This window comes from Balaenoptera musculus, chromosome 12, assembly GCF_009873245.2.
Source record: "Balaenoptera musculus isolate JJ_BM4_2016_0621 chromosome 12, mBalMus1.pri.v3, whole genome shotgun sequence".
Taxonomy (NCBI): Eukaryota; Metazoa; Chordata; class Mammalia; order Artiodactyla; family Balaenopteridae; genus Balaenoptera; species Balaenoptera musculus.
Genome location: NC_045796.1, coordinates 49,999,060 through 50,021,653, shown reverse-complemented (window position 1 = coordinate 50,021,653; position 22,594 = coordinate 49,999,060). Strand labels below are relative to the sequence as shown.

The window sequence follows — 22,594 nt, the reverse complement described above, 5'->3', positions numbered from 1 at the left end:
AGGGATATCTCTCAGGTCTTTGGCTTGAACAATCAGATGAATCATGGAGCCATTTCCTAAGATAAGAAATATAGTGGGAGGAGAGGTTTAGGAGGACAGATGATGAGTTCAGTTTTGGACATGTATTTTGAAGTATTTATGGGACATTCAAGTTGGGATTCCATAAGGCAATTAGATAAATGGGTCTGAAACTTGGGAAAGAGATCTGAGTAGGATGTATAAATTGGGAGCTATCAGCATGACTGATGGTACATTGTGGCCATCAAAATCACAGAGACTGGGGCTTCCCTGGTGGTGCAGTGGTTGAGAATCTGCCTGCCAATGCAGGGGACACGGGTTCGAGCCCTGGTCTGGGAGGATCCCACATGCCGCGGAGCAACTAGGCCCGTGAGCCACAATTGCTGAGCCTGCATGTCTGGAGCCTGTGCTCCGCAACCAGAGGCCGCGATAGTGAGAGGCCCGCACACCGCAATGAAGAGTGGCCCCCACTTGCCGCAACTAGAGAAAGCCCTCGCACAGAAACGAAGACCCAACACAGAAATAAATAAATAAATAAATAAATAAATAAATAAATAAATAAATAAATAAATAAAATAAGATTTAAAAAAAAAAAAAAAAAAAAAAAAAAAAAATCACAGAGACTGCCTGGGGAAATGTCTAGAGTGAGAAGAGAGCCCAATTCAGACCCTTGAGCAATGTCAGTGCTCTCTTTAAGGGATGAAAAGAGGCAAGGACCCTACCAAGGACTGTGTAAAAGAGAGGCCCAAAATGATTAGTGCCATTCTCTGCTCCTCTTTATGATGTCTGCTTTTGTTCCTACAAGCCATCCTGTCCTGAAATTTTTCTGTTAAGTTGCCCAAGAGAGAACCTCTTCCATCTTTTCCTCTAGGTGTGCACATTTATAACAAACTCCTCTCACTTCTACTCAGCATACATGTCCCCACCAGTTTGTTTTACACAAATCCCAGGCCATGTGTTCTTCCTCCTGCCACCCTTCCTGGTTGCCTAGCCCAGCGTTTCAGTCACCAGTCATTACTTAGATAAAGACACAATCATAGTTGTGGCCTTGAACTGAGCCTTTATAAAGCTAAAACAGAAGAGACATTTAAACTATCCACTGACCCTTAAATTCTTAAAAGTTTTTAAATACTACAGCCTAAGCCTGGCATATATGTTAACATCTGGAATATCTTCTTTAAATCATAAACATAATTAATACACTAAAATCTAAGTTTCTGGTTTAAATAATCTCTATCTTTTTAGAAAAGGATTAATTTAAATATTCCCATTGAATATTACTTATATGTAATATGGAATTACTTACGTTGTTCTTCTAAAGTCTTTTTGAAGTGTGGGGTATTCTGGCATCTTTCTAATATCTTCCCAGTCTTTATCTTACAAAAAAATATTGAATGTTGTTATAGGAAATAATGTGTTACTTATCAAAACTCTAGTTATTTTAGCTTAAAAATATACATTAAAAATACTTAAAATATGCTTTTCAAAAAGAATGTTTTTGAAATATGACTCATTATTTTGAAATAAATAAATAAATTACCTGCAGGAAACCCCATGACACTAAATATCCGATCTAGTTGATCATGATGAAAGGGATTGCTTGTTTTTATATCTTCCTGACGACAGTGAAAAATAGGTTCTGAAGTCAACAATTCAGCAAATATGCAACCTATTGCCCATATGTCTATAAAGGAAGAAAAACAAGTTTTTGCACACATTTATTATATTTCTTTGGTTATAATTTCTGGGTATAATCACAGCCTACATATAAAAATACTTTTTGGGGTAGGGGTATGGACGAAATAGGTAAAAGGGATTAAGAGGTACAAACTTCCAGCTATAAAAAAGTCAGAGGGATGTAATGTACACATAGGGAATACAGTCAATATACTGTAACAAGTTTGTATGGTGACAGATGGTAACTGGACTTATTGTGATTATTTTATAATGTATAAAAATATCAAATCACTATGTTGTACATCTTAAACTAATATAACATTGTATATCAAGTATAACTTTATAAAGTAAAGAATCCCCCAAATAAAAAAATTTTTAAAAACTTTTCAGTGAAGCAATACACAAAATACAATAAGTATATTAAGAAAACATATATATATCACATGAAATAGCTGTATCATCACATAACATATTGAAAGCCAAATAAAATACATTTTCTTGTAAATTTCCTGATCAAGCTAAGCTTGGGAAACTCAATTCAGCAAGCAATGAATTTACTTTACATTTAGGCAAAAGCCTTTCAAACCACTATTAATAATTCAATCGCCAAAGGAGTCAACTGATAACCTACTACAAGGCATAATACTCAAGATCTGATAGACTGAAATAATATCATCGTCAGGTATGGTGATACATTTCTTTAAAGCAATCAGATGCATAGTGACAGAGCAGAATTTCTGAGTTGTCAGTCTAGACAGACAGTACAGATCACACAAGATGATTTGGAAAAACTCAACTTTTGTCTGAAATGCACCAACTTCAGTTTTGTCAACAAACAGTAAGCTCTAGAAGCTGATAAATACAAGTATATATAGACATTGCACGACACCAGTAGAGAAAGATGTGATCCGAACATATTCACTTAGATGGTGCCCCAACTCTCCAACGTGCCAAGATAAAATTAGGCATCTTTCAAAGTTTTATTAACTATTTCAAATAACCAGTTATGGATTATTCTATTTGGATTTTATACATTGAAAGACTATAATATAGTTTTAATTTAGATTCTGAGTATAATGTTATATTCACAATGTTTTGCCAAATGTACATGTGAATTAATTTTTGTGAGATGTATGTTCATACTCGCCCACTTAAATAAATGCTGTTTAATAAGTATTTTTTTTAAAAAGAACACACGGGACTTCCCTGGTGGCACGGTGGTTAAGAATCCACCTGCCACTGCAGGGGACACGGGTTCGATCCCTGGTCCAGGAAGATCCCACATGCCGCAGAGCAACTAAGTCCCTGCACCACAACTACTGAGCCTGCGCTCTGGAGCCCGTGAGCCACAACTACGGAGCCCACGTGCCATAAATACTGAAGCTCATGCACCTAGAGCCCGTGCTCCACAACAAGCCACCGCAATGAGAAGCCCGCGCACCGCAACGAAGAGTAGCCCCCCCCTCGCCACAACTAGAGAAAGCCCGCGCGCAACAACAAAGACCCAACACAGCCAAAAATAAATAAATAAATAAATAAATAAATTTATTTATAAAAAAGAAGAATGAGTGAATGTGTGTATTTATTACGTCTGCTATGAATACATTTCAAGCCTAAAGATAACTAATGTAGGGATTACTCTTTTTCTATGTCTTAGCTTTTTTCTTAACTTCTATCCAGAATAAGTAATTGGGACTTGACTAAAATTAGAAATTAGCAATTATGTTTTTATCTTTAATTCGTAAATCTTATTTTTACTGAGTAAGTAAGTCGCAAGCTGGTTAAAATTCAATTTCAGTTCTCTTTACCCTGAGGAAATAAGAAATATAGTTGGTTTCCAATTCATACCCAATTACCTTTATTTCCAAAAAAACACATCTATTTTTTATTCTAACAGTAGAACAGTTAATCAGAAAATATTCATAAAACTATGCTTCTCAAAGTGTGGGGACCACATACAACAGAATCACCAGTGGCACATGTTAAACACAGGCCTCACTACCATGGGTTTGCTAAGAATCTCTGAGAGTGAGACAGATTTTGGTGGGGCATTATTTAGTTTAACAAGGTTTTTGGCTGAACCTGCCTTTTCTTACTGGAACTCTCCCTTCTAGACATAGACTGCATAGTGCTTGGTAAGAGCCCAATGCACATGGGTGTCTGCTGTTATCATACCCTGTACTCCCACCCTATGCCCTGGGTTATCTCACCATCAATCCTGTTCTAAGGCACCACCTGTTGCTTCCAACTGACACTCCCCTTCTCTCTGGCTTACATTTGGTTTCTTCCTATCCTCTGGTGCCTTCTGAGATTGTCTAGATTTTACTGTTCTCAATAGAGAGACCTAATAACAGAAAAAGCAAACATAATTCTAAATGTCTCAAAAATATAGCCCCTCAGTAAAAGTCATTCACTGGAATGTAAATAGAGTCAGGGTCTGATTTTCACTCCTCATTCTAAGGACCGCTCCATCTCTTCCATTTGTTTTTGTAGTTCTCCTTCATTCAAAGACAGCTGCCACTGTCCTTGGCAGACAGAGTGGCAGCCTCTGGTAAGGGGCCTTATTACTGTAAGCTCAACTGCCAGGGGACAGGTCTAAGTTCAGTCTCACACTCCTCTACTATCAAACACAAACTGGTTTTCCTCACAGTGCTGTGGCTACTCATAGCCTTTTTCACTAATTTAACAAAATCCTTTAGCAGTATTTATGAAGAATTATAATATTCCACACTGTGCTAGTGTCTCAATCCCTAGACAAAGAAAGTATAAATGTGTTCTGGGTATCTGAGTTTTGCAGAAATCAGACCTCCTGACGAATGAGGACATTACTATATTTTAATTTTTGTTTCCCTTTTTACCCATGAATAATAGGTTAATTATGAGTCTAATCTTTTCAAACGTGAGAACTTCATTTATAGTTCTTTGGCTGCCAGGAGGTTTTTCATAAGCTTAACAGAAAAAGGATTGAGCTTACTTGTCTATTTTTAATAATTTTATAGCTTAAGTGCCTTTATCAAATAGAACTCAACAAAAGCACCTAAATGTAGTCAAAACAGATATTAGTCTAATACAAGTAAACAGAAAATTCAAGAAAAGGAAAATTTAAAGAAACACACTTAGCAAATTTAAGTACCTTACAGAACTAGCCCTTCACATTAACGGTACTATTTACTCCCTCCCTACCCTCTCTTTTTACCTCCTTTAAAGCAATACCTAGGTCTGAGGACAGCTCTCTCTTCCTGACTCCCTCAATTAGCAGCTGGGACCTCTGAGGACACTGTAATGACAGGTAGCAAAATCTCTGATGCCTCTGTTCTGAAGGAGACTTAAAATTTTACGGAGTATGTTTGTAACAGGTTTTCTTACTCAGTTCTTTCACTTGGTGAGATGGCAAGATGCTGAGCACAGCTAATCTACCCAGGCTCTATTTCCTACCTTAATGGAGAAACTGCCATTCTGAAAACTGTAATGGCAAGAGAGAAAGATTAGTCATATTGTTTCTTGCTTTGGAAAGGACTGACTGACTAACTTTTCCCCAAATAGAAGGGGCTCTCTCCAATAACGACACTACTCCCGTTTTTCTGTTTTTCTTTTTGTGAAGGAAACAAGTCTAAACCTCTCTCCAGTTCTTCTGATCGATAGTAAGTAAAAAATAACATTTGCATATTATCGTTTCTATAGCAACTCAACAAGATCAGATACTTCTATCCTCTGAAAGAAAATGATTTCTTTTTTTAAAGGAATCATATTCTATATAGTTAAAAATCCAAATCTACCAGAATATAAAATCTGGGAATATAAACAACAACAGGACTTTTACAAAGAAATTTAAAGTGGTTTTAACAAAGCAGCTTTATTATTATACCATTTAGTATTTATGATAATGCAATATCATATGATAATGATATGATAATGCAATACTTACCAATTATAAGTAAATCATTTTAGACTAACTTACCAATGGCCTTTGTATAATGCCTTGCACCAAGCAAAAGTTCTGGAGCCCGATACCAAAAAGTCACAACTACTGGATCCAAATCTGCTAGTGGCTTTAGAGGAGAATTGAATAATCTGGCAAAACCCATGTCAGCTAAAAAATAAAATAAGAAATCAGGTTGGCAAGCTATTATAACCATGCAAGGTTGATGACAATAGCCACTAACCTTATAAAGCAATCCTTTTTCCTCTCTTTTCAACCAGTGGTCTGTACCAGGCACCAGGTCTCCCCTTCTGAGGTAGATACTATTATTGTGCCTATTTTACTGATGAAGAAACTGAGGCTTAGAGATATTCTGACTTGTCCAAGGTCATAGAACTAGTAACTACAGAGTCAGAATTAAAATCCAGGTCCTACTTCAGATTCCTGGCTTTCAGAGACAGAATAATATTCTTAAATATTTTTAAAATAGAAAATAGTCTAAAAGTTTCCATGATTAATTATGACTTCTGTATGCCTATATATCGAAAAAAAACCTGACTATATCTTAGTTCAGTGTGTGCTAGAGTTGGTTGGCTCTTATGGACCCAGCAGAGCCGATTTATACACATCTTTTGAACTCAGTGTTCAGTAATGTCATGTTTGTGGCTTGAAATTGGCTATGGTGGGAGTATTTATATCATGGAAAACAGCAAATGCTACAAATTGGGGGTTATTCCCCCAGAGAGCCAGTTGTTGTATAGTTACCAGCACATCACATACATGTTTCCAAGAACATATATAGAACACATAAGAGAGAATGTTATAATTCAGCATTTAACAAAGGTCTGTACCAAAGCTAACTAAAATATTAGAGGTACACAAAAGTAGTAAAAAGACTATTACTATAATAAGGTGTTGGTGACTAATTTTCTTAAGATTTCCTAAAGAATAAATACCTTATACCTATAAAGCACTTCGGAGTTTACAAATGATTTTCACATACATCATAAATCACTTCGTCTAATCCTCATAAGAATGCTGGTTTAATAAGTACTGCCCCTGCCACACTTCTGTGATGAAGAATCTAAGGCCCAAAGCAGTTCAATGACTTGCCCAGAGTCACAGGGATAGGAAATGAAAATGCCAGTACAAACAAAAAGCATGTTACAATTTAGCAGCTACATTCTTAACCATGGAACTGATATCCAATAGATTATACATATGATAACTGCATGTCACAAAGGCAAAAATCACAAAAATGATAAACCTCTACAATATGAAATATATAATATACACAGTATATTTTGATTGTTAAGGGTCGCTAGTATACTATACAATGCACAAATAGTACACTAAAGTTTCAACTACAAAGTATCATTTAATCTAAAACCAATATGCTATGATATACATTAAATTTTTAATTTACAGTGATTTTGTTTCTTTAGAGTTTGAATAATTTACAAGACTTTCTGAGAATGCTTTGGAGGACCCAGGTCTTAAAAAATAAAGCTACTCAAGGATGCCTATGCTGATACCTACACTTTCTTAAGCAAATTTCCCTATAGCAAATGCAAATATTCAAAACCATTCTACCAATATTACACCTACTTCAAAGCACTGCTCTATATATTTAGTAAATGCTGATTGTTGCTGATGGCAAAGTAATATGATGGAATACTCTTTCATACATTGAAAAGCATGCTATTTTTAAGTAAAGGCTAAAGCCAGTATTTCTCCCCTTATTCTCCACCTTCTTAGTTTTATATAAGCCACATCTATTCACTGAAAAATGAAATCAAGGCCAGACGAAACAATAGATATTCTTAAAAACAATTCCCATCTATTGTATGAACTTTAAAGGAGTTTCAAACCATTTTTCAAATAATTACTAATTTAGACAAAAGGTAATTAGCCTAAACATTCCTAACACCTATTTTCCTACAGTTAGATATGAGTGAAATTGTTCAATTCAACAGACAGGGGTAGTAAAATTCTGGTGTGGGTGCTAATTAGACAGTATCAAATGACAGAAAAGCAGCAGAAGGCAATGTCTACTGCCAAGGAGCTTACATGAAGGTGAGATGACAAAATACATGGAGTAGATAAAAATAAAAAGGATAAGTACTGTAAGACTAAAGGAGAGTTGCTGCTGGTTTCTACTAGACTTGAAGTCCCTTGAGGGAAGAGGTTATGTCTCCTTCACAGTTTTACCTGGAACAATGTGTGATAAACATTTGTAGGAGTGGACTAAATCACAAGTGGAACTTGAGCTGGATTCTGAAGGATGGATCATTGTGAACAGTAAAGGCGGCGATGAGCATTTTAGGTAAGGCCTGAAAGTCTTCAGGTTGCTGGGGAGGGGAAGCCTCAGATACAGGGAAGGGTACAGTATGTTTTCCACTTGACTATACTTTCCCTTTCAGTCAAAAAAGAACTGTTATAAAGTGTGAAGCATAGACATCAGAGCATTACTGATTTTTTTAAAAAATAATGTGCTATTAAAACAAAATTTAAAAACAATTTAATCAACTAGATTAATTGTTCACTAGACCTTTAATACCAATTATTGCTTACTTTTAACCGTGATTTTATCTCTAATCTTGGATAGAATTATAATCCTAAAACTCTTAACAATAAGGCAATTAACTGGCCTGGCTAGAATACAGAGTTTATGTTGAGGAGTAGTAGGACTATTTGGGAGAGTAAGAAGACATTAAGTTTGGTGACTGGGATAAATGTGATGACTGGTACAGCATGGGAGAGTATAAGATGATGATGATGAATTTGGTTTGGAATTAATACAATATAGGTTGCCAGCAGAACATCCAAATAGAGATAAACATTTCATCTAGGGTGAGAGAATAGAATTTGAGATCCAGATCTTAGAATCATGTTCATAGAACCCAAGCTTTTGAGGCCACAACTTATCAATTCCCTAAAAAAGTAATTGTAGAGGGAGGCCATGTCCCAAGCCAGTGCCTAGGCTGTCTTGAAACAAAAGGATAATAGGAATAAGAGGCAAAAATGAATAAAATACAGAAGTAACAGCAAAAGTAGTAGATAGAATTACATGATGTCATATAGACCAAAGGAAAAGACGGTCACAAGGCCAGACTAGCCAGAAGAACAAATAACAAGACAATAAAGGAAAACAACAACTAAACACAGGCCACTAGATTTGGTAAGACAGAGATCATAGATGGCCTTTTAGAGAGCAGTTTCAATAGAGGGACGGAATTAAGACGTCAGATAATAACAAATTAGGGTAACTGAAACCAATGCGTAAACATCATGTATTTTAGAAGTGGAGGAACAAGGGGAAAAACTGAACAAATGGTAAAGAAAACAAAATGGATATGAGAAAAGTTATGTTAAACTGGGGTGAGGACTATGGAGAACAGTATGGAGGTTCCTTAAAAAACTAAAAATAGAACTACCATACGACCCAGCAATCCCACTACTGGGCATATACCCTGACAAAACCATAATACAAAGAGTCATGTACCACAATGTTCACTGCAGCTCTATTTACAATAGCCAGGATATGGAAGCAACCTAAGTGTCCATCGACAGATGAATGGATAAAGAAGATATGGCACATATGTACGATGGAATATCACTCAGCCATAAAAAGAAACGAGATTGAGTTATTTGTAGTGAAGTGGATGGACCTAGAGACCGTCATACAGAGTGAAGTAAGTCAGAAAGAGAAAAACAAATACTGTATGCTAACATATATATATATAGAATCTAAAAAAAAAAAAAAGGTTCTGAAGAACCTAGGGGCAGGACAGGAATAAAGACACAGACGTAGAGAATGGACTTGAGGACACGGGGAGGGGGAAGGGTAAGCTGGGACGAAGTGAGAGAGTAGCACTGACACACACACACTACCAAATATAAAATAGGTAGCTAGTGGGAAGCAGCTGCATAGCACAGGGAGATCAGCTCGGTGCTTTGTGACCACCTAGAGGGGTGGGATAGGGAGGGTGGGAGGGAGATGCAAGAGGGAGGGGATATGGGGATATATGTATACATATAGCTGATTCACTGTGTTATACAGCAGAAACTAACACAACAATGTAAAGCAATTATACTCCAATAAAGATGTTAAAAAAAAAATTGGGGTGAGGATTATGAATGTTTAAAGGTGAAGAGGAGAAACTTGAGTAGGGGAGAATGGAGATACTGTAATAGGAAGGGCTCAAGTACAGCAGGAGATACTTAGAAGCTAGGAAGGACATCAGATAGGACTTAGGAGAAAGAGTCACTCTTTCTCTGAGACTGTTTGAAAGGCAGAGCTGTGCTGACAAAAAGTGGTCAGTGAGGTCATACCAGATAACTCCGATATCACTAGGTAGCAGTGTTTGAAGGGAAAGAGACCCCAGACTTGGAATTCAAGTTCTTCCTTTGAAAGGCTGAGTAAGCTACAGTCTCTCTAAATCCAGCTTTCCTTATCTGCAGTATCTACCATAGAGGGTGGTTGTGTAAAGCAAATGAGATAACGTTTGAAAGTATCTATCTTAGTATCCCCCATAGAAGGACTATCCTTTATTTCCCTTTCATGAGGGTCTAGCAAAAACTAGGTAATCAATAAATGCCTCCAAGTAAAAGTGTGAGAGTGAAACAGAAAAGTGAGGAGTGGTAGAAAGGGGATGGGAGGGAGGAGGGAGGAGGAAGGAAAGTGGAAAGGGAAGGAAAGCAGCTACCTGGGTTCTTAACTAACATCAACAGAATTTTTTTATGACTCAATCTCAGTAAACTCAGAGTAGAGGTTTAAAGAAAGAAAAGTTGGTTTAGAACAGCTTCTTCGGGAACTGGGCTAGTGAATTAATTGAAGAACTAGAAAACCAAGCAGCAGGGCACGCTTGGTTGAAGCAGGACAATGAATTTGTAGTACGTCAAGTTAGCACAATTCCGCATCACTTTGAGCATGAAATATTCTAACAGCAAAGAAAGCAGGTTGATGAAACAAAATTTACTTTAAGATCTTTCTAAAAAGCATTGGACATTCAATAAATGTTAAGTTCTATTATAAGAAATTAGAACAAAGCATTTCTTAGCTCATTTTCTCCCCAAATATGTCATAGGTATAAATGATGCCAATTTCTTTCAGAACTTTCAAGTTGCAAAGAAACTTTTAATACAGAGGCAAGACTTCTGCCAGTGCCTTAATCTAAGACTGGCAAGCAAGAGAGTCTATAGACATATACATTCATTTGGAAAAGGTATGTTAGTACCTGGCACAGGACATGTGGTGGAGGGAGGGGAGGGCGGGGGGAGGTATCTGTGAAGATCTGTATGTACTAGGTCAGGGTGGGAGGGATGTATTCCGGGAAACAACATTTGGTAAAGCTGAGACAAAAGTAAGATTCAGAGATTATGTTTAGGGTGACTGTGCAGGACAGTAATAGTAGCATAAACACATGCTCGGGGTATTGTATGGGAATGAAGTTTTTGCTTGCTTCAGCTTAGAATTATAGAGCCTTATTTTGGGAATAAATCTGAGGGATTTTACAAACTATCTATCTACATTTCCCAACATCTTTTCTACAAATATTATGAGGAATTAATTTTTAAATTAACTACTTAAATAAGAGTATTAAAAAGGGAAAACATCTTTGCAGTCACTTCAGTTTCTTAGTAAATTATTTTAGAAATAATTACCTACCTATTTTGACTCTCCCCCTCTCAGGACCTTCTCCCATTACTAGGATATTTGCTGGTTTCTAGAAATAAAAATAGAGCATTCAAATTACTATATTTATTCTTTTGACATGCTCTAAAATGGAAAAAAGTTCTTATAATATGAAAATATCACTTTTGGATTTTCATCAAAACTATAATTGAATATCAAGTACCCTCTATATAGTTAAAGCATTTGACATACTTGAAGTTAGCACTAACTTTCCAAAAACATCCTTGCTATAGAAACATCTTATTTTCAAAATCATATCATACAAAAAATCACAAAGGAATTAAAGCTGTCATTTCTATTTACCCCACAAAAGTAATGAGTAATAATAATTCTTAAACCTGCACAAATTATAAGCTGTCCTATTGCTGCCCACAATAAAGGGCTTTTGTGGTTGAAAATTTTTACATAAAATTTCCAGCCACAATATAACTACCTTCATTTAAATGAATCAAGTGGAATATTCCTTGCTAAATATTTCTAAGCTACTATAGGAAAACATGGTCAACATTCAGCAGACTCCATTAAAATTCATACACATTTTCAGCCATAGTTCATGCAAAAGTGAGAAATTCCAAATATGATCTCAAGATGTAGGAAAATAAAAACCAAGGCTAATACAGAGCTATATAAAGAAAAGAGTAGGCTGCAAATGTATCCCGCGTCTTTTAAGTCATCCTTTTTTGTAGACATTTGGAAACAGAAAAACTGTGAAGATACACGCTTTTGGGCAAGTAAGTCTCCTCTGTAAACTCTTTGGAGAGAAAAATTTATGATTCATTTATTTAATCAATGAATATATTTTTAGTGTCTTCTAGGGAGAAAGAACCATACTAACCATACTAAGAATTAAGAGGAAAAATAAAAGCACAGTAAACCAAGTTCCTAACCTCCAGATGCTCACTACATAAGTAGAAAGAAATATCAGAAGTTTTGTATAATTCTAGAAGCTAATGCTAATTATGAGTTATGGAGAGGACTGAGATCTTGGGTTAGAGGTTAAACTAGATTACTTTTAAGATCTCTTCCAATTTTCCAGCTCTTTTTAAAGTTTCAATGAAAACAATAAGCATTAAAGAAAAAAAAAGTTCAAAGAAGGAACTGATTAACAAGAGTTTCCATCGTTAAGGGAAATGTTCACTGGAGGTGGGGCAGCGGCAATGTCCATTATCCAGATCCTGAAAAATGAACAGAAGCTAGAATGGCAGAGCAGAAGAAAGGTAAGGGCTATGAATGAAGTAAGCTTAGGAGAGAGTAATAAGTCTGACTTGACAGAAGGCAGAGGACTCATGTTGGAGGTGGTAGAATGAACCTAGACCCTGCAGAGTCTTAATTGCCAGGTGAAGTAATCGGACCTTTATACATATTACAGGCAGTGAGATTACAGGAAAGACGGAGGTATCAGAACTGGGTGTGAGGTGATAAGTACTTCATCCAAGGACTTCTCAGCTGAAATGAAGAGGGAGTTATGGAGCTGAGGAACATTTTAAAGGAGGAATTAACAGGACTTTGTGAATAGTTGAAGGCAGAAGATTAAGACAAAGGGTGATAAAGGTTTCATTAACGTTTTGAGTTTATGGGACTGGAAGAATGATGCCCTTGTGATAGAAAATTTATGAGAGGTACTGATTTGGGAGGGGGAATAACAAAGAGAAAGAGATGGCACATTGAGTTTGAGTGATGTGAGAGGCCTAGTTGTACTAGCCAGGGGAGTGGAAATAGGAAGATTTAGATTTTTTTAAAAATAAATTTATATTTTATTTATTTATTTTTGGCTGCGTTGGATCTTCACTGCTGCATGCGGGCATTCTCTAGTTGCGGTGCGGGGGCTACTCTTCGTTGCAGTGCGCGGGCTTCTCATTGTGGTGGCTTCTCTTGTTGCGGAGCACGGGCTCTAGGTGCATGGGCTTCAGTAGTTGCAGCACGCGGGCTCAGTAGTTGTGGCTCGTGGGCTCTAGAGCGCAGGATCAGTAGTTGTGGCACATGGGCTTAGTTGCTCCATAGCATGTGGGAACTTCCTGGACCAGGGCTCAAACCTGTGTCCCCTGCATTGGCAGGTGGATTCTTTTTTTTTTTTTTTTTTTTTAATTAATTTATTTATTTATGGCTGTGTTGGGTCTTCGTTTCTGTGTGAGGGCCTTCCCTAGTTGCGGCAAGCGGGGGCCACTCTTCATCGCGGTGCGCGGGCCTCTCACCATCGTGGCCTCTCCCGTTGCAGAGCACAGGCTCCAGACGCGCAGGCTCAGTAATTGTGGCTCACGGGCCCAGTTGCTCCGTGGCATGTGGGATCCTCCCAGACCAGGACTCGAACCCGTGTCCCCTACATTGGCAGGCAGACTCTCAACCACTGCGCCACCAGGGAAGCCCGGCAGGCGGATTCTTAACCACTGTGCCACCAGGGAAACACAAAGATTTAGATTTGAAAGTTATTGTCACTGGAGTGTGATAATTGAAGACATGAGACAAGATTAGTTTACTGTAGCAGAAAGAGAAAAATAAAATCAGACAAAAAAACAAACCTTCAAAATTCAAGTTTAACAACTATTTATCAAAGATCCATTATGTATAAAACACTGTCCTGCAGACTTTCAGGAAACAAACAGAAATAAAACATGAAGCCCTTGACTTCAAGGAGCTTAATATCTAGTAGGGAAAGACAGACAGAATACTTTTTAGAGTACAAGGCAGATTACAGAAAGTACCAAAACAGCAAAATAAATTGCCAGGAATAGATCATTCTTCCCAGTGAGTATCAGGATAGTCTTTAGGAAGGAGGTGACTTTAGATGAATTTAAGAATGACTAAGATTTTGATAAGCATAAACAGAAGAATGACTTTTCAGGCTTAGAGAATCCTAAAAGTAAGAGCCTGGTCACAAAGAAAACCCACGGACATGACATACGGGGAGAGCCTACAAGTATTTTGATTATGACTAGAGCATAGAATGTTCAGTGTAGAAATAAGGCTAGGAACTATGTTGGAAATTAAACGTCACATTAAAGAAACTACAATTTACGCTATAGGCTAAGCCGAGACAAGACAGTGAGATAATCAGATCTATATTTAGGAAAAAACTCTGGTAGCACTGTGAAGGATGAACTGAGAAGGAAAGATGGACCACAAAGTAGAGACAGAGACCAGCTGGAAGTGGGCTACAATAGTCAAGGGAAAAGTAAGGGGTCCCTAACTTGTGACAATGGTCACGGAGCAACACATAAGAGCATTTCAAGGTAAAAGTTCAAGATTTGGTATTGCTTTTTTTGCACCGCCTTCACTACCCTCCATAGTCACTCATTCAACAAATATTGATTGAGTATCTAGCAGTGATTTAGATGCTAGAGATATAGTAGTAAACAAAACCAGGCAAGATCCTTGACCTCATGGAGCTTACATTCTAGTGGGAAGAGAAGGGCAATAAATAACAAATGTATAGTACATCAGTATTGGTAAGTACTGTGGAAAACAATTAAATAAGGAGAACACAAAGAGATTTCCGCATCTGGTATTATGGTTGAGTAGGTGCTCTAGGAGACCCTGCCATTACAGAACAACGATATATATGCTGCCTAAGAAACATTCCTTGAAGGATCCTTGTTCTCACAAGAGATAAGGCAGGGGTCCCCAACCCCCGGGCCGCAGACCAGTACCAGTCCGGCTGCACAGCAGGAGGTGAGCGGCAGGCAAGTGAGCAAAGCTTTATCTGCCGCTCCCCATCGCTCCCCATCAATCCCCATCGCTCACATTACCGCCTGAACCATCCTCCCCACCCCAATCTGTGGAAAAACTGTCTTCCAAGAAACTGGTCCCTGGTGCCAAAAAGTCTAGGGAACCACTGAGATAAGGGATATCTACAACAACCCCGGCCACACCCCCAAATAAGGGCTGGAGAAGGAAGGAAAGGCAGGATGGACCTGGGAGCAGATGCCAGTAACACACTTCACTGGGGACACTGAACCCTGGACCACCAGCAAGGTGAAGAAACTGAGCCTGTTACCTGACAATCAGTCAAGACTCCCATGGGGACTAAAGTAAACCAGAAGAAGCAAAAGGAAACCCTCTCTGTAGGAAAAACTTCCTAACTTAGGCCTAAGGACTAAAACAATACATTTCCCTGCTAAAAGCATACTTTAATCCATTCACATACTATTTACAAGAGATCCATCTAAGTGGAAGGACCATAAAAGCTGAAAGTAAAAGGCTATTAAAAGATAGAGCAGGCAAACTGCTAAAAGAATCAACTATAGTAATGTCAGACAAAATAGCTTTTAAGACAAAAGCATTATTAGGAGTAGAGATGGTCACCATGTAATGATACAAGATTCAATTCACCAGGAAGAGAGAACACTCCTAAAACTCATTATGTACTTGAAATATATATGTATTTGATATAATTTCAGGGAGGGAAAAGACCAAGGATAACAAACTTTTCTCAATAATTGATATGTCAAGCAGACAAAAGATTAGTAAGATATAGACCATCCAAAGGACACAATTAACAAAGTTGATCTAACAGGCATATATACAACTTTTTACCCAATAATTAGAGAATACACATTTTTTTTTCAAGCATACATGGAATGTTTACAAATGTTGTTAGTGTACTAGCAGGTCTCAAGAAGTTTCAAGGAATTGTTATCAAACAGACTATGTTCTCTGACCACAATGAAATTAAGTTAAAAGTCAATTACAAGGACTTCCCTGGTGGTGCAGTGGTTAAGAATCAGCCTGCCAATGCAGGGGACACAGGTTCGATCCCTGGTCCAGGAAGATCCCACTTGCCGTGGAGCAACTAAGCCTGTGCGCCACAACTGCTGAGCCTGCGCTCTGCAACTACTGAAGCCCATGTGCCCTAGAGCCTGCACGCCACAACTACTGAGCCCACGCTCTGCAACTACTAAAGCCCGTGTGCCGCAACTACTAAGCCCACGTGCTGCAACTACTGAAGCTCGCATGCCTAGAGCCCATGCTCCGCAACAAGAGAAGCCACCTCAATGAAAAGCCCACACTCGTCACAACTAGAGAAAGCCCACGCACAGCAATGAAGACCCAATGCAGCCAAAAAAAAAAAAAAAGTCAATTACAAAAGTATAAATCTAAAACTCCATATATTTGGAAATGTAAAAATACCTCTAAATTATTCAAAGGTAAAAGGAGAAAGTATGAAGAAATTTAAAATACTCAGAAGTGGAATAATTAAAGTACGACCTATCAAAACCTGTGGAACTTACAAAGGAAATGTATAGCCTTAAATATTTATGTTAGGAAGAAAGGCTGAAAATAATTATGTGCCTAAGTTAAGAAGTTAAAACAAAACAAAACAAAATTCAACAGACTAAAACAAAAGAAAGTAGAAGTATAAAGATAAAGGTTAAGGGCAGGAATTTATGAACAAGAAAGGATTTATGAAGCCTTTAGGACAACTACATCAAAAGGAGAGAAGGTGCAAATAGACGATATTACAAATTAAAAAAAGGAACATAACTATAGATTCAGTGGAGGTTAGAAAGATAAAAGAACCCTATTAAAAAACTGTATCTATTAATTTAAAAATATATACAAAATAGGCAAATTCAAGAAACTGTAACCTACAAATTGACTCAAAATGAATTAGAAAACCTGAAGAAACCAAGAAGTAGTAAATAAATTAAAACTGTACTTAAAAATCTTGCTACCAAAGGGTAAGCTGGGACAAAGTGAGAGAGTGGTATGGACTTATATATACTACCAAATGTAAAACAGATAGCTAGTGGGAAGCAGCCGCATAGCACAGGGAGATCAGCTCAGTGCTTTGTGACCACCTAGAGGGGTGGGATAGGGAGGGGGGAGGGAGACGCAAGAGAGAGGAGACATGGGGATATATGTATATGTATAGCTGATTCACTCTGTTATAAAGCAGAAACTAACATACCATTGTAAAGCAGTTATATTCCAATAAAGATGTTAAAAAAAAAAAATCTTGCTACCAAGAAAACAGATGATCACAGAGGCAAGTTCTCCAAATTTTCAGTGAAGATTGTTTCAATTCAATTCAAACATTTTCAGAGAATAGAAGAGGGAATACTCCCAACACATTCTAGAAAGCCAGTATAACCTTGATAGCAAAACCAAACAAAGTATAAGAAAAACTTCAGGCCAACTCCACTCAAAAATATTAAACAAAATAGTAATAAGCCAAGTCCAGAAAAAGGAATGCCAGGATGGCTTAATATAAGAAAATCTATATAAGTCCATCACCACAGTGTCAGATTAAAAAAGAAAAATAATTTAATTATCTTGATAGAGGCTGAAAAAGCAGCTCATAAAATTTAACACCCAGTCATGATAAAAACTCTAAGCAAGTTAGAGTAGAAAAAACTTCCTTAACCTGATAATGGGTATGTATCAAAAACTAAGAAAGAAACATTGAAATCATTCCCTTTAAAATCAGGAATAATGTAAGAATACCCACTATTAACACTTCTAAAATCAACACTGTACTATAAGTCTAGTATATAAAACAATAATTAAAGACATATGCATTAGAAAGGTAGAAATAAAACTACTGTTATTTTCCGATAATATAATTATCTACATCGAAAAAAGTATTTACAGGCAAATTATTAGCAAAAGTAAGAGAGTTTAGAACATCTGGCTACTTGAACAATATGAACAAGCCAACTGTATTTCTGTATATCAGAAAAAAAAAAGCTAGGAAATATAATTTTTCAAAGGCAGCATTTCTATAGCAACAACAACAAAAAACTATAAGGTGCCTAGGAATAAATATATCAAAAGATTTACAAGATTTTTATACAGAACACCTTGAAACCTTGTTTTAAATGATATTAAGAAGCTCTAAATAAATTAAGAGCTCATGTTAATAGATAAGAAGACTCAATATAGTAAAGACATCAATTCTCCCAATACTTATCTGTATATTCAATGCAATTTCAATCAAAATTCCATCAGAGTTTCCTTGTGGAACTTGAAAAGCTGATTTTAAAATGTATGTGAAAGAGCAGAGAGCTAAGAATAGCCAAGATATTCACAAAGTGTTAGGGGTAGGGGATGAGGAGAGGAATCTGGCTCAAAACATTAGATCAAGATTTATTTTAAAGCTATAGTGATTAAACAGTGTAGTTCTAGTACAGGGATAGACAAACTGATCAATGAGAGAGAATGGAGAACCCAGATGGAACCACGATACTGAGAGAGAACTTCAGGTCAGTGGAGAAAGGAAGAACTAATCAATAAATGGTGCTGGCACAACAGGTTATCCAAACGGGAAAAAAATAAGTAAAATGAATCCTCACCTCATATCATATAAACAACAATTTCAGGAGGATTAAGGAATTAAATGTGAAAAGCAAAACTTTAAAACTTTGCAGGAAAAAAAAAAATTCAAGAATATCTTTCTGAGGTGAGGAAGAATTTCTTAAACAAGATACAAAGAATAACCATAAGAGAAAAGACTGATAAATTTGTCTATTAAAATAACTTCCAATTATCAAAGATAAGGAAAATAAAAAGACAAAGCACAAACAGGCAGAAGTATTTGCAACACTTATCAGTAACAAAGGTTTAGTATCCAGAATAAAGAACTCCTACAAATCAATATGAAAAACAAACTAACAGAAAAATGGACAAAATGTCCGAACAGGGATTTAACAAAAAGAAGAAAATGTTTAACCACTAAGCATATGAAAAGATGCTATACCTCATCAATAATGGGGAAAATGCAAATTAAAATCACAGTGAGATACCATTTTACACCTAGTAGATTAGTTAAAAATTAAGAACAGCTGAGTAGGAAGTAGGTCAGGGGAACTCCAATACACTGCTGGTGGGAGAATAAATTGGTACAACTTCTTTGGAAAACAATTTGGCATCATCTTGTAAAACTGAACAATTGCATACCCTTTGACTCAGTAATTCCGTTTTTAGAAACACCAAAGAATGTTCATAGCAGCACAGTTTGTAATAAAAAAAAAAATCGGGACGCAACCCAAATTTCTAGCCAATAGGAAAATGGAGAAATTAATTGTGGTGGAGTCACACAATGAATTTTAAAACAGCAGTGAAAATCACTGAATTACAAATAAAAGTAAAAACTGTTCAGATCTTGGAAGCATTATGTTGAGAGAAAAAAAAGCAGGTTTTAGAAGACTATATACAGCAGGATGCCATTTTCATAAAACTTAAAACCGAGCAAAGCTAAAAAATGTTCTGTTTAGGCATATGTACAAATGTGATAAACCTATTTTTTAAAAGGAGTGAATAATAGGTTCAAAATTCGGGATATTTGTTACCTCTTGGGAGGAGTTAAGAGGACAGGATGAGGGAGAAAACATATATAGAAGCAAGCTATTGGTAACATTCCAGTTATTGAGTTAAGTGATAGGCTCTTGACTGTTATGCTTTGTAAGATAATATATAAAGCAAGGAATGGGGATAGGTACTGTTGGGAGTGGGTTGGCAGGGTGTTATTTTCAACATTATTTAAGCATAATTTTTTTTTTTTAATTTATTTATTTTATTTTATTTTATTTTTGGCTGCACTGGGTCTTTGTTGCTGCACGTGGGCTTTTCTCTAGTTTCAGCAGCAGGGGCTACTTCTTCATTGCGATGCACAGGCTTCTCATTGCGGAGCATGGGTTCTAGGAGCGTGGGCTTCAGTATTTGTGGCACGCAGGCTCAGTAGTTGTGGCACGCAGGCTCTAGAGCGCAGGCTCTAGAGCGCAGGCTCAGTAGTTGTGGCGCACAGGCTTAGTTGCTCTGTGGCATGTGGGATCTTCCCGGACCAGGGCTCGAACCCGTGTCCCCTGCATTGGCAGGCGGATTCTTAACCACTGCGCCACCAGGGAAGCCCTAAGCATAATTTTAAATTACTTACATAATGCCTCTTTGAGAAGGTAACATCTGGGATAAGACCTGAAGAAAGTGCAGTAACAAGGGAAGAGCAACTTGAAAGGCTTGAGGCAGGTAAAGCAGAGACACGCTAAGGAGAACAGTGGGCATCGGGGAGAACGGAGTGATAAGGCACTGATGAGTCTAAAGAGAAGGAAACCCTAGGCAGGGCCTGCTTGCTGTTTCCAGTGGTTCTGCTTTTGGCACGAGTCATTTGGGTAGCAGAACTGGATGGGTTCTTGAGCACTGTCAAGCCTGTGCTCTGAGAGCTGATGACGGCTGCCTCGCGATTTGCAGCAGAGCAAGATCATGGTGTTCGGAGCAGTGGGGAAAAACCTTGGTGAGCTGGCAGCCTGGCTCACTGGAGAAAGAGCAAGGAGGTCAATGCGGCTGCAGTCAACGTGAGAGGAGGGGAGTTAGCCCAGGGGCAGCAGAGGAGGGGTGGGGCAAAGGTCAGGGAGGGGTGCCGGTCATACAGAATGACGTGGGGACTCGGAGAGACTAGGTTTTTCAGGACTGGAATTAGCATCGTTTTGCTGTATTATCTATCTTACCCGTAATTTTTACAAATTGCATAATTTATTTTATATATAGCCTGCCCAATCTCTGATAGCAGGGTTTGGAGAGATTATCATTTTCTACTACATTATATATTTCCATAATGTTTGATTTTGTATATCTTGGTATTGTTTACAATTAGATAAATGGTATTTTAAAAATATAAGAAAGAAATAATGCTGAGAGGAATAAAGGGTAGAAGAACAAGAGCCAATGAAAGAACTGGCGAAACAGCATCCAAGGTAAGAAAACAGTCAGCATAGGGTTCTAGAAGCTAAGAGTTTAAAAAGGAAGAGGTAGCCTTCAGGTGCAACAGAATGAAAGCTGAGAAGAGGCAACTTTGGGACAATTAGAAGGTCGTTGGTGACTCAGAAAAAATAATTTCTGTGCATCTACAGAAGCTAGACACAGTAAATGAGACCCAAATAAGTGGAAAAAAGGTAAAGGCAGATTTAGAGTACATTTTTCAAGGCCTTAGTGAGAATGGGAATCTCTGGGATATAACAATGTTTTAAATTGTAAAATCATCAAATAAACCATTTTATGTACCATTTGTTACACTGTTCACAATTCCTAAATTTTGGATTTAGGAATTAAATCCTTTTAAAATAAAGATATAAGATAAAAGCACAAAGTATGATATAAGGGAACAAAAATTGCTTCATATAAGAAATGAAAATAGATTATGAGCTGCTGAATGGGAGAAAAGCAGGAAGTTCATCTTGGATCACTGTTAGCTCTTATTAGAAGTTCCTGCAGTCACACTATGTGGAAACAGAGAATATGAATATGAGCACCACAATGGAATGAGGATAGAGAGGGATAGAGAGAGAGAGAGAGAAAAGAGGACCTAGCTAGTTCTGAAGTCAGTAGAGACTACCTTTGACGTGATCTACTTGAAGCCCATGGAAGCTCTAAGTGTAGGGCCTGAGATGAGAGCAGCAGTGGTGACATGGTTTAGGGGAGCAGCGACTGTGAGCTCTTTTGTACAGTCTGAGAAAGGAACCCAGAGCTTGGGCAGTATCCATAGGGAAGGGTTCCTGTAGTCAAGTAAAAATCTAGAATCACAGTGGGAATCATTTTTTAATGCACACCCCTTAACTGGGATTATCTGTCCCCTTCAGGACAAGTGAATGTGTTATGGTCATAAGATACTTGATGTTTCAAAATAACAATAATAACAAAATAAATAACATGATCACCATGAAAATACATTTAACTTAGGGAACTATATTCAATATCCTGTAATAAATCATAATGGAAAATAAAATAAATAAATAAAAATAAAATGCATTTAACTTTTCAAAGCATTTTCACATCGATTTTCTTCTTAAGGGAAATACTCAAGGAGCTACAGGGCTAGGGGCAAGTCTCAGAACAACTCCATATAACCCTCAAGATTCCACACTGAGTTGTGTTTACAGATATTATGCTGAATTTTCAAAAGACTAACTTTGACAGTGACTAATTAAGTGAAGGTATATGCTATTAAAAAAACAAAGGAAACTGCAGCTCATGCACACACACCCACACTCACACATACAAACCTAAAAGAATGAAAAAAGGATACCAAAATTGTTCTGACCTAGTTACATCCCAGTTAACAGACTATGCTTTACTAAAACCCCTCTTCTTACTGTGAACACAAAATGCCAGCTGTGAAAGAAAGTGATACTGCTGGGTTTGCACTCTTTAGTTACCATAGAAACAGTAGAAATGGCAGGAGTTGGATGTCTCATATTCAAGTTATCAGCAATAAAACTGGACAGACAAATCAAGGCTGCAGGATTCGTTTTAGTTAAATTGTATTTTAAAGGCAAAAGTCAGGGAATTAATGTGAT

General features: G+C 37.3%; 1 protein-coding gene across 10 annotated transcripts in view; it reads right to left on the bottom strand.

Moving 5' to 3' along the window:
• CDK19 (cyclin dependent kinase 19) overlaps positions 1 to 22,594 on the bottom strand; it is a 171,667-nt gene that overhangs the window by 12,912 nt on the left and 136,161 nt on the right. For all 10 annotated transcript variants that reach the window (XR_005022191.1, XR_005022190.1, XR_005022192.1 and 7 more), the window contains 4 exons: positions 11,286 to 11,343; positions 5,654 to 5,785; positions 1,559 to 1,702; positions 1,325 to 1,394 (listed from right to left, as the gene is read on the bottom strand). Coding sequence is in view for 7 of the 10 variants with exons in the window: in XM_036871869.1 (XP_036727764.1) it covers positions 1,325 to 1,394; positions 1,559 to 1,702; positions 5,654 to 5,785; positions 11,286 to 11,343 (404 nt within the window). In the remaining 3 variants the exon portion in view is untranslated. The remainder of the gene's footprint in view (positions 1 to 1,324; positions 1,395 to 1,558; positions 1,703 to 5,653; positions 5,786 to 11,285; positions 11,344 to 22,594) is intronic.